Source organism: Pantherophis guttatus, chromosome 4 (assembly GCF_059756535.1).
Source record: "Pantherophis guttatus breed Tessera chromosome 4, ASM5975653v1, whole genome shotgun sequence".
Taxonomy (NCBI): Eukaryota; Metazoa; Chordata; class Lepidosauria; order Squamata; family Colubridae; genus Pantherophis; species Pantherophis guttatus.
Window position 1 is genome coordinate 148,678,807 of NC_142066.1, and position 16,199 is coordinate 148,695,005.

At 36.2% G+C, this 16,199-nt stretch overlaps 1 protein-coding gene across 2 annotated transcripts in view; it reads left to right on the forward strand.

The window, feature by feature from the left end:
• Window positions 1–16,199, forward strand: part of LMBR1 (limb development membrane protein 1) — a 69,001-nt gene that overhangs the window by 47,276 nt on the left and 5,526 nt on the right. The window contains exons 8-16 of one of the 2 annotated variants that reach the window (XM_034401721.3): window positions 1,035–1,099; window positions 1,699–1,771; window positions 4,498–4,578; window positions 6,737–6,813; window positions 7,054–7,131; window positions 8,048–8,121; window positions 8,373–8,463; window positions 11,175–11,241; window positions 15,858–16,019. In XM_034401721.3, coding sequence (XP_034257612.1) covers window positions 1,035–1,099; window positions 1,699–1,771; window positions 4,498–4,578; window positions 6,737–6,813; window positions 7,054–7,131; window positions 8,048–8,121; window positions 8,373–8,463; window positions 11,175–11,241; window positions 15,858–16,019 — 768 coding nt within the window. The remainder of the gene's footprint in view (window positions 1–1,034; window positions 1,100–1,698; window positions 1,772–4,497; window positions 4,579–6,736; window positions 6,814–7,053; window positions 7,132–8,047; window positions 8,122–8,372; window positions 8,464–11,174; window positions 11,242–15,857; window positions 16,020–16,199) is intronic. The other variant, XM_034401722.3, reaches the window with a different exon arrangement.

Consider the following 16,199-nt stretch of genomic DNA (forward strand, 5'->3'; position numbering starts at 1 on the left):
GGACATAAGTTTGATCTGTGCAAAGTAACAACATTTTCAGTACAAGGAAAAGAAGAGCACTTTAGATATGTCTGCAAAATGAACACTGAAGAATTATAAGTTTGATAGAGTGAACTTGCCCAGGTCCATCATTTGGAAAAAATTGAATAAAATAAAATTTAAAAATCCTCAAAGGGCAGACTTGATGGACAGCTAGGTCTTTTTCTATTGTCAATTTTCTATGGTTCTATATACTTTTGAGCTTTGAGATATGAGATGTTTAAAATCTCCAAGATTTTTCATGTTATATTTTTGTGGGGTACTTTTTTCTATTTTTATTTTATTGAAATATTTTTATTCAAATAAAATAAAACTTCAAATACAAAACTTTAATTTTTTTCTTAAAAAAAAGACAAAAACACAAAACAAACAAGATATTTAGAAAAGTGTATTAAAAAACATACATGTATTATCTACCCCCCCGCCCCAGTTGAATACTGATTAATATATTACAACAGTAGTTTCGTGAGGTATTTTTTAATTAAAAATCCAGGGAACTGACCTGATGTTGCATATCAACTGATTTAATTACTGTTGCAAACATTGCATGGTGAATTTAAAATGGATCCTTCCATGTTCAAGAAGATTAAAAGTTTAATAAACAAATGAAGTTAGTTGTATCATCAAGCTAATGTGAACTGAGCTTCTTTGGTACTAATTTTTTGCATTTGAAAACTGAGCCGAATTTATTTGTCCCACCACAGAGGAAACTGCCTTCATCTTATTATTTACTAATATACAATAACAGTTTAATCTACCATTTTATCTTTTTCCTGGAACTATTTTATAGAATATGCTATTAGACAGTTTATTGGTTTGGTAAAAATGTAAATTAGATGTAAAGTATAAGGCTTAATCCTAATTATAGCTGTGTATTTAACATACTAATTCAACTTCTTCAAGAAGATCTGAGGTATTTAGCTTTTTTTAAAAAAAAACTTGTAATTTTGGATAATGAATCAAAGATGATAGATAATATGTGTGTTTGTCTACAGTTTGTACACCAGTAGGACTTTCCCGTATGTTTACAGTGATGGGACAATTGCTTGTAAAGCCAACAGTAAGTACAGTTAATGTTGAATTATTATCTAACATGTGGCCGTAAATCCTTTAGGTCAGTGTCCCAGTGGTGGGTTGCTACCGGTTTGCCCCAGATCGGGCGAACTGGTAGCGGCGGTGGGAGGAGGCTCCGCCCCCCCGAACGCCTACGAGTGAACCAATAGCGGCCGAAATTGAAACCCACTACTGAGCTCCATGGACTGGCAGTGGCGATGTCGGCAGTGGAGGGGTGGAGGAGATGGTTTTGCATGTGCAAAACCAGCTCCTGGGCATGCACGAATGAAAATTTGCACACTCACCTATTGCTTTTGTGGCCCAGTTTAGGCAATATACAGAGTGAAATTGCAGGTATTTCAGCAAAGTGGTTTTAAAAAAAATCCTTCCTGTTTAGTTGGATTGTTTCAACTTTGAATGATCCCTGTTTAAACAGGGAAGCTTGAAATTTTAGATAAATGAAGATCAATTCACATTGATCTTATGTACCTATATATACAGTTATTTTTTTTAAAGACTCTAGTTCTTTTTCTCTCTTATTCATAGTAAATTGTATGCAATTTGCAAATATTTTATCTGATATGTTATCTGTATATCTGAACATAGATTCTTGAAGACTTGGATGAGCAGATATATATTATTACTCTAGAAGAAGAAGCTATAATGAGAAGGTTAAATGGTAAGTATGTTTAATACAGCCTGTATTAAACTATATACTATATACTATGCTATATTATTACATTTAGGTATGATGGGAGTTGTGTTCCAACATTTACAGAGGATATTAGTTTCAGAAATCCTAAACACCAAGTTTGGTATAAGTTTGGAGCCAGTTTGGTATGGTGGTGAAGGCGCTGGCCTAAAAATTAGGAGAATGTGAGTTCTATTCCCACTTTAGCCATGAAAGCCCGCTTGGGCCTGTCTCTCTCTCAGCCCAACTCACCTCACAGGTTTCTTCTTGTGAAGAATAGAATAGAATAGAATAGAATAGAATAGAATAGAATAGAATAGAATAGAATAGAATAGAATAGAATAGAATAGAATAGAATAGAATAGAATAGAATAGAATAGAATTCTTTATTGGCCAAGTGTGATTGGACACACAAGGAATTTGTCTTTGGTGCAGATGCTCTCAATGTACATAAGAGAAAAGATGCGTTCATCATAGGAGGTGTCTTCGATTATGTTGACCACCTTGAGTTACTTATAAAGTAATAAATGTGGGATTCCAGATAAATTAATAAATAAGAAAGAATATTCTCCTTTTCAGCATCTGTGGAATGACTAATTGTGGCCCAGGAGTATTGTATTATATCAGTTCTTTTATAATTAAGTATTCCAAACCATTATAAACCAATACCGTAATGAATAGCAAATTAACACAAGAAACAAAATTATACAGAAATTATAAATAATGCTAGTCATATGTTATCTTTTACTAGGACTTTTTGCAAGTCCTAGTGGAAAATAAATGCAATATTGAATCATAATACATTATGAAAAGGTTTGCTCTGTAACTTGCTTATATGCATTTAAATCATTCTTTTTGACTAAGCTAAAAGCAGAATTCGGCAAATGGTAAAAAGTTATTCATTTTTCATGCATTTTAACATTTGATCCTTTGATAAAGTTTAAAATGATTCTGTGACAACTTTTGAGGTGCTCTGGAAACCACAGTTTATGCAGATTGATACCATAAGGTATAATATCTTTTGTTTATACATCCTAGGAATTAAAAAAAAAAGAATTAAAAAACTCAAAGAAAATCTCAAAAAAAGATCAAACTGAGAACATATCAGAGATGTTAAATCATACTTTGGCAGAAACTCAGATTATACTATAAATAAAGGATTGCAGTACCCTCTCCTTGAGAAGTAGAAGGAATGTTGGAAGTAATTTTAATAGTTTTCTAGCCAGTAAATTAGAATCCAGTCTAATTCAATATTGTGTTAATAGGAATCAAACTGCAGAATCCTGAATTATAATTAATTGTATGTTTTAAAATTTTCACTTTTTAAACATAGTATAAGGAATTAGGAAAGTGTGTACTTTTGAACTTCAAATTTCATATAATTTTATTGGCACAGGAAGTTTGGGGAAGAAAAATTATCCCTGCAGTGGTTAGTCTGCATAAATTGTTTTGTTATTGAAGAAATCGGAGAGAAAATGTGTTTCTTCCGTATTGTATTTCAATACCCACGTCATTTGTGCACAAAAAGAATAAAGCTCAAACTTTCTTTATATTAAAAAGGAAAAGTTGCTTTTAGCTATTAGTTTTCCTGAATCCCAGGAGACGGGTGGAGCAGGATCAAAAATTCTTATTTGATCAAAGTTATTAGCTCTGAAGGTATTCTAACCTATGTAAGAAAGATGAAAGGTGTTGTTTTTATTGCACACTAGTAACAGTGTAATTTTGAACTAATTGGAGTTGAACTGCCAATCACCTACAGGGAATGCAAATAGATACTCCTACAATTTCCTTTGAGGTACTGAAATATTATGTTGGGACCGAAGAAAAAACAAAATAATACTGTTAAATTGACCTTAAATGAGCTGCTTTGTGGTTTTCTTGGAGAATCCCTTCTAATTTTTCATGACTAGTCTGAACAAGTTCTGTCTACCAGTTTGATTTATTGGCCAGACAATGCAGTCATTAAACTTTTGAGCTTGTTTGAAATAAAGTTGAGAGCCCATGGTGCTTTGAATAGCTTGCATTCAATAGTTTGCTCCGTCTTCCAGAGATGTGATTTGATTGCTCTAAAATGTTGCCTCATTCCTTGGAAATTTACCAGGATTAGTTCTATGCTGCTATCATTTTTTTTGGGTGGTGGTGGTGGTGGATGTTGTAAGGGTTATAATTTTTTTTAAAGTTAAGATGAATATTAAGAATCTGATGCATTTCCCATATAAATGGTGAATATGTAAATTTAAGGCAGAGGCTCACAGTTGAGCATCCAAATATTTGGATATATAAAAGAATGAATTTAGTTACCATAGTGAAAAGTGAATTTTGTTTAGGATTGTTTGAGGTTTCAAGGAAGTCTCAAACTTTTTTTGTCAGGATTTTTTAAGCAAAATTTTAAGCAAAAAACTACTGGGCCACACCTTCTGGTACTTTAGAAATAGCTAAATGGCTGCCAGACAGTCTGCCCCAGTTCTTTTTTTTATTATTATTAAATGAATTTTGCTTCTTTGTCTGTTTGTCCCCACATATCAAAACCACTTCCTTTAGCCCATAACTTTGTTTCATCTAAGAAACTGTATTGTAATGGGGGTGTGAGCACAAGATTTATACTTTACAGGGACATTTTCCTTACCTTAATCTGTTTTTTCTCTTGTAGTTAGCAAAATGGTTGTGTCCTATTGATGGAATATTTTAATAGAGGTATTTTTGTTTTGGCACAGGAGGATTTTCCGCAGTGGAGTATAATACAAAACAACTTGAGCAGGAGTTGAATAATGTGAAGAGCATGAAAACAAAATTAGGTAATTGCTTCATTTTTGGGGGGTTTGGTATCTACTGTGCTTTAGCTTGGAGTAAAACTTCTTTTATTTTTGAAAATATCAGAAAAAATATTATCTGCTGTTCTTACAAAAAATACTTTAGGCATATATTGGGGGGCGGGGGGGGGGATCATTTTAGTGTAATACTTAAGACATTCCAGAATGTCAACCCTTCAAGGTGGACCAGATCTGGAAACAGATTCCACAAGAAGATTAGAACTTTGCTACATTAACAAAGTCTTGCAAATCTGTGTCTCCTCTTGTACCTGAGGGGATAGGGACTTTTTTCCTCTAATGGCCACTGGATTCCTTCTCCAAAGACATTTCCATGCTCTTTACACCAATATATTATTCTTACTTTGTATACTGTTTCCTTATTTATTTATTTTTTAAATCGGCATCGTTTCTAACAGTAATGAGGAAAGGTAAAGGAATCCCTGCAGATTTTACTGCGCTAGTCGTTGCCAACTATGGGGGCAGTGCTCATCTCTGTTTGAAGGCCATTGAGTCAGCACTATCTGAAGACCTTTCCACAGTCATGTGGTCAGCGTGATGTCACGGAGCGTTGTTACCTTCCCACCAAAGAGATATCTATTTATCTACTTTCATTTGTATGTTTTTGAGCTGCTAGGTTGGCAGGAGCCGGAGTGAGGACGGGAGCTGACCATCGCATAGTGCTCGAGTCTCGAACATGGGCTGCTGACTTTACAGCTGACAAGCCCAGTGTCTTAACCACTGAGCCACCATGCTGTTCATAGTAATGGAACCTGTGTAAAACCAGATTAAAATTATAGGAAGAGCCCATGGCACATCAAAGAGCTGTGTAAGCAGGCATCCTATGTCTCATATTAGACTATAGAAGACATTGAGACTGCCACAGACATCAGGGGAAGGCTTCTGTTTTGGTCGCTTTTCTCCTACAATCTGGAATTTAGAAACATGATGCTTCTGATGCTAGTAGTTTCCTATAAGCTTATCTTTCATACATTAGTGTTATTTCCCCCTCAGTAGCCACCTCATCTTATAATTGGCGCCTGCCAAGAGATGTTCTTAATTGACTTTGTATTCTATTCATATTTGTACTAAAGTGTTGTTTAATTTTTTTATTACATTTTTACTATTATTAAATTCCATTTGGTACCTATCTTGCGGTTCGAGGCAACTCAGTTTTTAGCTGATTTTGCAAGGAAGAATTCTTATGAAAAGGTATATTAAAAAATAAATGCTGTTGGGCTGTTTGCTTTCTTCATGCTGTCTATGGAGATTCTCACTCATCCAGGGTCATGGTTGTCCCAAAGGTGCTTTTTCAAGAGGCAACTGGACTTTCAGGTTTTTCTTTGAAGACATTTCGCTTCTCATCCATTCCATTTCCCACCATCCAGTCAGAGCTGAAGAAGCTTCTTGGATGAGAAGTGAAAATCTCTTCAAAGAAAAACCAAAAAGTCCAGTTGCCTCTTGAAAAAGCATCTTTGGGACTTTCTTCATACTGTCTTTCTGCTACTACTTACCTCCATTTGTAAATAAAATAATTTAAGTCAGATTAGAAGAAATTGAAGGTGTCTTGTCTTTTGCTGAAGTATTCCATTTTTGATTAAAGTCCAGGGGATTAGTTCTTTGAAAGAGGTTCCATTTAAAGTGCTCATACTTTTAAAAAAAAAAATTAGTGGAACCTTATTATTGGAACCCTATTCCCTTATTTAAAAGAAGAACCTTACTCTACTTTGGGGAACAGATTCTTTCAGAATGGTTTATTTAAGCCTTTACCAGAGTGCTTTTCAACTTGGGCAACTTTAAAACATGTGGCTTTCAACTCCCAGAATTCCCTAGCCAGTATGACTGACTGGGGGATTCTGAGAGTTGAAGTCCACATATCTTAAAGTCACCAAGGTTGAGAAATGTGGCTTTACTACTTACGGTGGGAAGACTGTAGTGTGTAGTAGAGGATCTGGTGCTGGCAGGATAGGATGTTTGAGTTGAAAGTACATAAGTACATTTGCTTTTGACGTTTTAGTGGTCCATCTCACAGAATGCTTGGACTGCTTTTGGTTGTTTGGCTAAGATTATGGCTACAGAGCTTCTAATTTTAAAAGGATTGTATGTATTTGTCTCAAGCCACCATAACATTTTCTTCTGTTTAAAGAGCGACGGAAAAAGGCTTCTGCATGGGAAAGGAACCTTGTGTATCCAGCTGTAATGATACTACTGCTAATTGAAACGGTAAGCTCTAATTTCTTTACATTGCATAAGACCCACCTGGCCTCTTGAAGATAGTAATTTATTCCAGGCACGTGTCTGAATTGAGTATCATTAAAAAAAAAAAAAAAGGAATTGCAGTTTGTCTCTTTTACTGTTTTTGTTAAATCTCAGGAGTGTTCAAGCCAATTGCTGCAAAATGGAGCAAATGGTTTTTGCACAAGCCTGCACTCATGCTTGGATTTTCTGCTTCTTCTTTTTCAGGCAATCTCAGTGCTCTTAGTTGCTTGCAATATTCTGTGTCTCTTGGTTGATGAAACCGCAATGCCGAAGGGGTCAAGGGTAAAGTTTTTTCCTTTTGCAATATCACTAATGGCAAATTTGATCACACAATCTAGTTTACCATACATTTTCCAAAGAAATTTAGTTGTGAGTGAGCAGATTTGCAGATTTGCACCCTGAAAACCTTTAAAAGAATTAAATCTACAAATGCAAACACTATTTTGGTGTTTTGGTTAAACTTAGACTGGAAACGAGAAAAATGTGAGTTCTAGTCCATCTTTAGGGATAGAAGGCACTTGGGCCACTCTTAAGCCATTCACTCTCTCTCAGCTCTGGGAAACAGGCAGTGACAAAACATTCTGTCAATCTTTGCAAAGAAAATTGCATGGACTTGCCAGGCTGTTGCCAGAGTCAAGACTGATGAAAACGAACAAACAAAAACGGAATATAATTAGGTACCTGTCTATGGAGTTTCTCAGTCATCCAGGTCATAGTTGTCCCAAATGTGCTTTTTCAAGAGGCAACTGGACTTTCTGTTTTTTCTTTGAAGACATTTCGCTTCTCATCCAAGAAGCTTCTTCAGAAAGTCCAGTTGCCTCTTGAAAAAGCACCTTTTGGACATAATTAGTTACTAAAATCCTGCCACAAAGCATTTGTGGCAGGATTCTAGTATCTAATTAAGGGAACCGCTTTTAAAATTTCTCTAGTTTCTTTACAGCATTTTTAATCATCAAATTATTTGAATTTTTGTATTTGTTTCGAATCCTCCTAAAACTGTATTCTGATATAGCTTCTTTAGATGAAATCCCATTTCTAATGCTGAAGCTTGTGGAGATTATTACTGCCTCAATATTAGCTAATAAAAAAAAAATACACAATTGAATTGTCCGAGGTCATTCAGTCTTAAAAAAAATAAGTAAAAGAATGGCATCCTCTGTCTAATACCCCCCCCCCCTTTTTTTTTAAATTCTTGCAGGGGCCTGGCATAGGAAGTGCCTCTCTGTCCACATTTGGTTTCGTGGGAGCAGCACTTGAGATCATTTTGATTTTGTATCCTTTCTTTCATGAGGCGTGCTTGTCTGTTAACAAGTATTCTGTCTAATTTTCTGGGAGGCTGCTAATTTACTAAGATGCCTGCTTAGTAGAGAGAAAACAATAGGCCAGCTATTCCCAGGCACTCAAAGTGGATGTTCTTTCTCTTTTCCCCCTCCTCCTGCATACTTTGCCAGGCTTAAAAGACCTTTAGGACTCTGAAACTTGCATTCTTTAGGAATTCTTTTTTTTTTCTTTAATTCTCACAGCTATCTTATGGTTTCCTCTGTTGTTGGCTTTTATAGCCTACGTATTTTTGGAGATTTTACCCCCAGGAAGGATGACACAACTATGACAAAGGTGGGTGAAAAAGCCTGAGATCCCCATTTTCTTCTCCCTCTTTTTCCATTTCTTCTACGAAAGCAAACCTGATTCTATTAGAGAGTAATTGCATTCTGAACAGTAATTAGTTGTTTAAACTTTCATCAACAAATTTTTTGCTTACTTGGGGTGGCTTGGAATCGGTTGGATTGCAGGCCTTGGAAAAGGCCTGAAATTGCAGTCGGTGTATATGTGTATGTGTGTGTGTGTATGTGCGTGTGTGTGTGTGTGTGTGTATATGTGACACTCTTAGTTACTACAAATAATATCAATAGATTCCTTTAATTTGAACGATTTAAGTGATTCTAATCAGCAATTCTCAATCTGAGGCTGCTTTGACTTTCAGGAACTTATACAATTGGCAACCAACAGTTGCATACATATTAAAAAGAGGGATCTTAAAAGTAGGTTTTCATAAATAGGGGAACATTACAAACAAGATGAATAGGAGCCAATTTCTTTTCCTCTTATTTTTTTTTCCTGTTTAAAAAGGCATTCGAAGTAGGGGGGAGGGTGAGATTTGCTTTAATCTTTCCAGGAATTCTCAGAAATGGGAAAGTAAACAACCGTACAGAAGGCCCTTGATTAAACCAGTTGAGCAGTGCCATTATGTTTGCTCGGCCCTTTTATAATCAGCATTTTGAAAAAGAGAAATGGTAAGTCACATATTACCATTTTTCAACTTCTTTATATTTAGAACTTCTCTTGAAGAGAGATCTCAGCATTTTCTGATTCTTCGAAAGAATAATGCTACATCAGCTCCTGTTTGTTTATTGTAATTCTTTACATCCTTTAAGGCAACACATTCTTTTAACAGCCTCAAGATTGCACTTTTGAAAACAAGAGCAGTTGGTAAATTACTGCTTGGCTACAGCAGGGACCTGCCTGTCTTCCTTATTCTCCATCATTATATTAATGTAATGTTTCTTACATAAGCACTTGCACAAACACAAATTTGGGTTAGAGGCCAGGTAAGGGCAGCTGTACACTCAGTTTTAAAAACTGGAGCCCTAAATTCAATCTGTATCTATGAACATTATTAATTTATACTTGCCTGCTTAGTTTTGAACATGCAAGTGAGAGATGGAGTGATGTTTGTGTGTTAGACATAGTGCTTGCAGGCAGGAAGTATCTTGTAGCTTGGTTTCAGTGCTTTGCTTGGTGTATTTTAGATCCTCTGATTTTCATTTGCTCAGAGTTTATTTAGAATCTGCTTAAACGTTTTAAAGGCAACTCTTAGATCTTGCATGACAACCAATATAAGCAATTTGAGGAATTTGTTAATGTAAGTAGCAAAATTTCGGTTCATATACTGGCTAAAGATTTAGAAACTGACTGATTCCAGAATGAATGTAGACAGCCTATGCTTAAAATAGCAAAACAATTAAAATAAATCCTGTTAAGTGTCCCGACAATCTGCACTACAACCACCCTATCCAGGGCGTCATAAATACCTCAAGATCTGCGAGAATAGCTAGTTTTTAAAAAAACAAAAAACCTTTGAAACCTCATCAGAGTTGGAGCTAAATGGCTGCTCTCTGAAATAATTCCAGAGGTCAAGTGTTGTGACAGAGAAGACAAGCTTCTTGAATCTTTACAGATGTTGATGCTTAAGCAAATGTATCCAGTGGCTGCCAGCTCTTCTCTGATGGGCAGAAATCATGGAGATGAGGAGATCCCTCAAACTACCTGACCCTATGCCACATAGGGCTTTACAGTTGACACCCAGATGCTTATTACCAAACTGTCTACTTGTGAAGCAGTGAACTCATGTCACATGAGTATATCAAGTCATGCCCATCATTTTTTGTGCTGCTGCATTCTATGCAAGGTCTTTACGGGCAGCACCATGTAGATTGGACATTGTAATAATCCAATTGTGAAGTGACTAGGACGTAAGCAGCCATCTAAAGCGTTTCTCCATTGGGAATATACATACAACTGGTGCCCCATATGAAGGTGTGCAATTGCCTTCCTGGTCACAACGGCCACTGGCTCTTTCACTGTAAAGCCAAGATTGTCTCATCTGTCTCATCCCACTGGGATTGGCTCACCCCACCTGTGATGGCAGAGGAGGCCTGCTGGGGACTCCATCAGCCAGGGAATTCTGGCTGGCAGGGTCCAGGAAAAGGGCCTTCTCTGCTGTTGTGCCTGCCCTCTGGAACTTCTTGTCCCCCTCAAATGTCCACGCCAACACTCCTGACCTTCTGTAAGAGCCTAAACACCTGGCTCTGATAGTTGGCTTGAGGCTCCAAAGGAGGGGCTTCATGTTGGAGGTGGTTGATAGATTAATATCATATCCCACCTCCCTCCTGCTCACCCCACTCTCTCCCTCCCATGTCTTAGGTATTGCATTTTATATTATTATATTTTTGTAGTATTTAGATCATTTTATCTTTTAATATTGTAAGCCACCCAGAGTTACCTTGTAATAAATTGGGCAGCCAATAAATTTGATAAATAAAATAAAAGTTGTTAATCCTTTTGTGAATTTTTAGAAAAGTTGATAAACCTAGTTTTACAATATTACTAGTAGAATGCTGCATAAGCCAGGGGGGCTGAGGATTTGATGGTGGGCAGAATGAGATAAAGTATTGCTTTATATGCTTCAGTTAAACATTGCCATTGTTATTTGGCAATTAGAAACGTCATTTGTTTTAACTGAAATAATATCTTTTTTGTCTCAACAGATAATTGGGAATTGTGTATCTATCTTAGTCCTCAGTTCAGCATTGCCAGTTATGTCAAGAACACTGGGTAAGTTTAAAATCAGTTTTTACAGAGTCTTGAACAAATTTAAACATCCCTTTTAAAGAAAGTTCAGCTACACTTTTAGAAAACAAAATGCTAATGCTGAAGGGGTTGCAGTTTCTAAAAAAAAAAATTCAGACTCAGTAATTTAAGTATATGAAACTATCACCATGGAGTTACAGATATATGGACAGTGAAGTTTTCTGATCTTGGTCCTGATAAGTCCATTGAACTAGTGGCAAATTAATTTGGCCGTGTGGTTAGGGTATTAAAGTATGAGTGGATAAACATGAATGTTAGTTCTGACTTGTGGAACGCGAAGGCTGAACGGTTAAGCCGGGTTTGACACTCAAATGCTATGCTACAGGATGAACTCCTGTTACTCACTGCAGCTCCTGCCAACTAGTACTATGAAAGCAGGCAAATGCGAGTAGATAAATACTCCCGCTTTGGCGGGAAGGTTACTGTGTTCCGTACTTTCGTGTTGGCTACATGATGACGGAAACATCTCTCGGACAATGCAGGCTCCCTTGGCTGAGAATCAGAGATGAGCACTGCTTCTTTGAGTGGGTCACAACATATTTCAAAACCTTTTAGTTCTCTCTTGGGCGTATAAGTCATTTGTATATGACTTCAGAACAGTGGGGTAATAAGCATTATTGTTATCTCTGAATTATAGTTTTGTTTCCTGTCAAGGTTTTCTGAAAGTGTTTGGGTTAAATTGTTATTTTGTTAAATATTAGCTATATTGGTGTCTCCCCTTGTCGAAAACTGAAATCCTACAGATTCATGGAAGTCTTCTTAAGTTTTTAGTAAAATTTACGTTATTTTTTTGTGCTGAACAAAATATCAGCAATAAAGTAGGAAGTAAAAGCATAAGAAAACAGCACTTGGAAAATAGCAAGGTTTTTGTGCTATAGTTGGAACATACTTTTAGGGGCACTAGCAGACAAGACAAAAAAATTCATTTCTATAACCCCTTATCCACTATAGAGAAAAACATCTGAGACAGATTTAGTTTATTTCTGGAAAACTTGTTGCTTCTGGAGCTCTCAACTATTCTTCCTTTACTTATTTTTTAAAATCTTTTTTGTATTCTTCTCTTCATTATTTTACATCTTTGACCACTGGATGAGAAAGAGGGAAATTTTGCTTTACATTGATGTCAATTTCTCAAATATTACACTTTTTGCAAGTAAATTTCAATCATAAACTGAAATCTTTTGATGTATTTTAATGTATTGATTAAAATACCTAGTCTCATTGTTGTTTTCCATCCAAATTGGACTAACCATTCAAGAAATGATCAGATTTTTATCTCAAGAGAACCAAGGTCTGGGCTGATTAGTTATCTCTTCATGTACCCCTAACAAGACTCCGTTGACTAATGTTGCCAGGTGAATAAAAATTTACATAGCCACAGCTGCAAAGCCCGTACCTTGCTGCTCTGATAGCAGCACAGAAATTACAGCTGCCTTTTTATGAATGCTTATTGGATGTTATGCATATGGTGGTATCTTGGTCTTCGGTCTCTTCTTTGATGAAGTACTAAAAAGCTGGACCCCACTGAAGTTTTGTTTGCCACATGTGTCCTTCAGCAAAATAGTGACTTCTTCATAAGTCTGTTCTCACCCTATTGAGGACTGCTGTGATAAGTGCTGGCTAAAGATATTCTCTATGTATTGTAGGGAAAAAAACATTGGACTTACTGTGAAATGAGTGCCTGAATATTCCCTGTTTTAGCAAAGAAGAAGATTTTTTGTTGTTTTTAAATAGAGAATCATCTCTACAGTGTCTTTCATATCTGCATCTCTTCTCAGTCCCTGAACTAGCTGAAAGGCTGCTCTCTTGCGCCACCTAGGGACTGCAAAAGAAAATTCTCAGTCCTGTCTGTCAGAGAAGTGGAAAGAGCAATCTCTGATCTGTCAGTAAACATCCTCCCTCCCTCCCTCCCTCCCTCCCTCCCTCTTTCTTTCTTTCTTTCTTTCTTTCTTTCTTTCTTTCTTTCTTTCTTTCTTTCTTTCTTTCTTTCTTTCTTTCTTTCTTTCTTTCTTTCTTTCTTTCTTTCTCTTTCTCTTTCTCTTTCTCTTTCTCTTTCTCTTTCTCTTTCTCTTTCTTTCTTTCTTTCTTTCTTTTCCTTCCTTCCTTCCTTCCTTCCTTCCTTCCTTCCTTCCTTCCTTCCTTCCTTCCTTCCTTCCTTCCTTCCTTCCTTCCTTCCTTCCTTCCTTTCTTTCCTGACAATTCCTTTATAAACCTAGATAAAGATTCAGTGTTCTATTCTTGATCAAATGAAAAAGGCTGGTGAAGTTGAATCTGTATTGTAAATCCATTTCACTTGGTGGCTTATGTAGAGAAAGTCTTATATACAGAATGCCACAGAACTATGCAACTTCCCTAAAACTTGTCGCTAAACTTTTGGATTACAGTGTCTCAATTTCCCAATTTGGATAGAAGGCTGTTTTGATCAAAATGATTTAAAACTACATAGAGGTCTAGCAGAATTAAGGGGATCGTTAGGGTCAAAGCAACCAAAGCTATTTAGGCAACCAAAATATCAAAAGTTGTCCTGAAATCACTTTTAGTGATGCAGTGGCTAGTTCTGGGTTATCAGTTGGAGGTTTAAACCTTCTTCATCTCCTTGAAGTTCCTAAGTAGAGCCTGGTGAAAAGCATTTTCTCTTAGCCATATCCTCTCTTTACTCTGATTAACAATAGTTCTACTTCTTGAGCTACAGTGATATCCTGTATCACTTATATCCAGTGATATAAGGTTCCCCTCGCACATATGTGCTAGTCATTCCTGACTGTAGGGGGTGGTGCTCATCTCCATTTCAAAACCAAAGAGCCAGCGCTGTCCAAAGACATCTCCGTGGTCATGTGGCCGGCATGACTAAACACCAAAAGCGCACAGAACGCTGTTACTTTCCCACCAAAGGTGGTCCCTATTTTTCTACTTGCATTTTTTACGTGCTTTTGAACTGCTAGATTGGCAGAAGCTGGAACAAGTAATGGGAGCTCACCCCATTACGCGGCACTGGGGATATCCTCTATACATTAAGTATAATCAGGTTAAATTATAAATTTGGTTAGTGGAATATTTGCTTGGAATAGATAAACTGATCTGTAGTCGGTTTCTGAACTTTACAGTATGTGTTGATGCTTGATAAGCTAATTAATGTACAGTCTGAACTTCTTTATCTTCTTTGGCCTTTTAAACATTATGAATGAAGAGAGCTTTTTCACTTCTCCTCACCTATCACTTCCATCACTCCCATCACTCCATAGATGGAATGTTGGTTAAATGTCATCCTTTTGGGAAGTTGACTTTCATTTGTTTAAAGTTTTTCTAGAATTTTTCCTTGTTGGAAATGCAAATTTAAGCAAACATTTCCCAGATAACTCTGGTTTCATAGCTAAAATTGTTGGCATGTTCAGTGGGAATTCTATTCAGTGGGACCACGTTGTCTTAGACATTTATTATCAAATTTATTATCAAATTTATTTATTATCAAATTTATAGACCGCCCTTCTCCTGAAGGACATGGTCATTTCAGCAATTCTTTTAATAAACATAACTCTCATGCAGTTTAATGGTACAAAACATTCATTTGTTTCTTTATTTATTTGATGCTAGGCGCATTCGTTGCTTACCCAAAACAAATTAGTGTTCTAACAAAATATCCACCTTTTTTTTGAGTCTGTAAATGTTTGTTTGCTTTAAAGTTCTAAAGTGGAGTAAAACAGGAATGATAAGTAGTTAAAGCAGAATTAACAAAGTACATAGACACATCAAATAAAATGATAGAGTACAAGGGGTCACGTGCGGCTTTGCAGATCAGTCAATATGTATCAAAATAGCTGTTTGGTCTAGTGATTAATGTGCAAGACTAAAAACCTTGTGAGATCTAGTCCCACCTTAAGCATGAAAATTAGCTGGGTGACTTTGGACCAATTATTCTCTCTCAGCACAACTCACTTCAGACGGTTGTTGTTGTGCGGAAAATAGGAAGAAGAAGGAGTATTGGGCATGTTTGCCACCTTGGAGTTATGTCCAGTAACATTGGCTAGATGAAAGGAAATTGAACAGATTCATAGAAGCTTTAATCTTAAAATAGTCCATTTCAGGATGGTAAAAGGAATATTGAGGTGTTCTTGGCGGGCCAGGGGAATAAATGGGAAAGAAAATTTCCCTTTTATCAAACTATTCTTCATTTACTTGAGTGCAGAATTAATCTTTATAAGCATTATTGTATCAGAGATCTGACAAGATAATACAATATTGTCATCTTTAACAATTTTGGAAGATAATAAGCTATGCAGATTATCAATATTTTCCTTTATGCTCTTTCTTGGCATGGAGGACTATCTCATTCAATTTTATGAAATAAATACACACATTGCTGTGATATTGGGTTTTATTTTCTAATTTAGTAGACAATATCTTTGAAGTGCAATTTAAAATAGTGATGAAAAGGAAAAATTAGAGAGTATAAATATCTGAAGTTTAAATTTGCTTTATCAAATTTTATGTGAAGAGTATATATGCAATGTATTAGATGGTTTTAAAATTCCTAAGTATCTGTACAAACTTTATGAACATATTCTCCCCTCACCCTTTATTAGGCATCACCAGGTTTGATCTCCTTGGAGACTTTGGAAGGTTTAACTGGTTAGGAAACTTCTACATAGTATTGTCCTACAATCTTCTTTTTGCTATCATGACAACCCTGTGCCTGGTGAGAAAGTTCACCTCTGCAGTTAGAGAAGAACTCCTCAAGGCATTAGGTAACCCACTTTCTTTTCCTTTTATGATAGTGTTTTATTTTTTTTTACATTTATACACTTGAAATTGTGCTAGAGGTTACCAATGTGGTTGTGCTGGGGAGAATGATTAATTATTAAGTGCTTTTCTGTTCCCTGTATAAAGCTTGATTTCAGAACTGTTTACTGTCTACTTGATAGGGA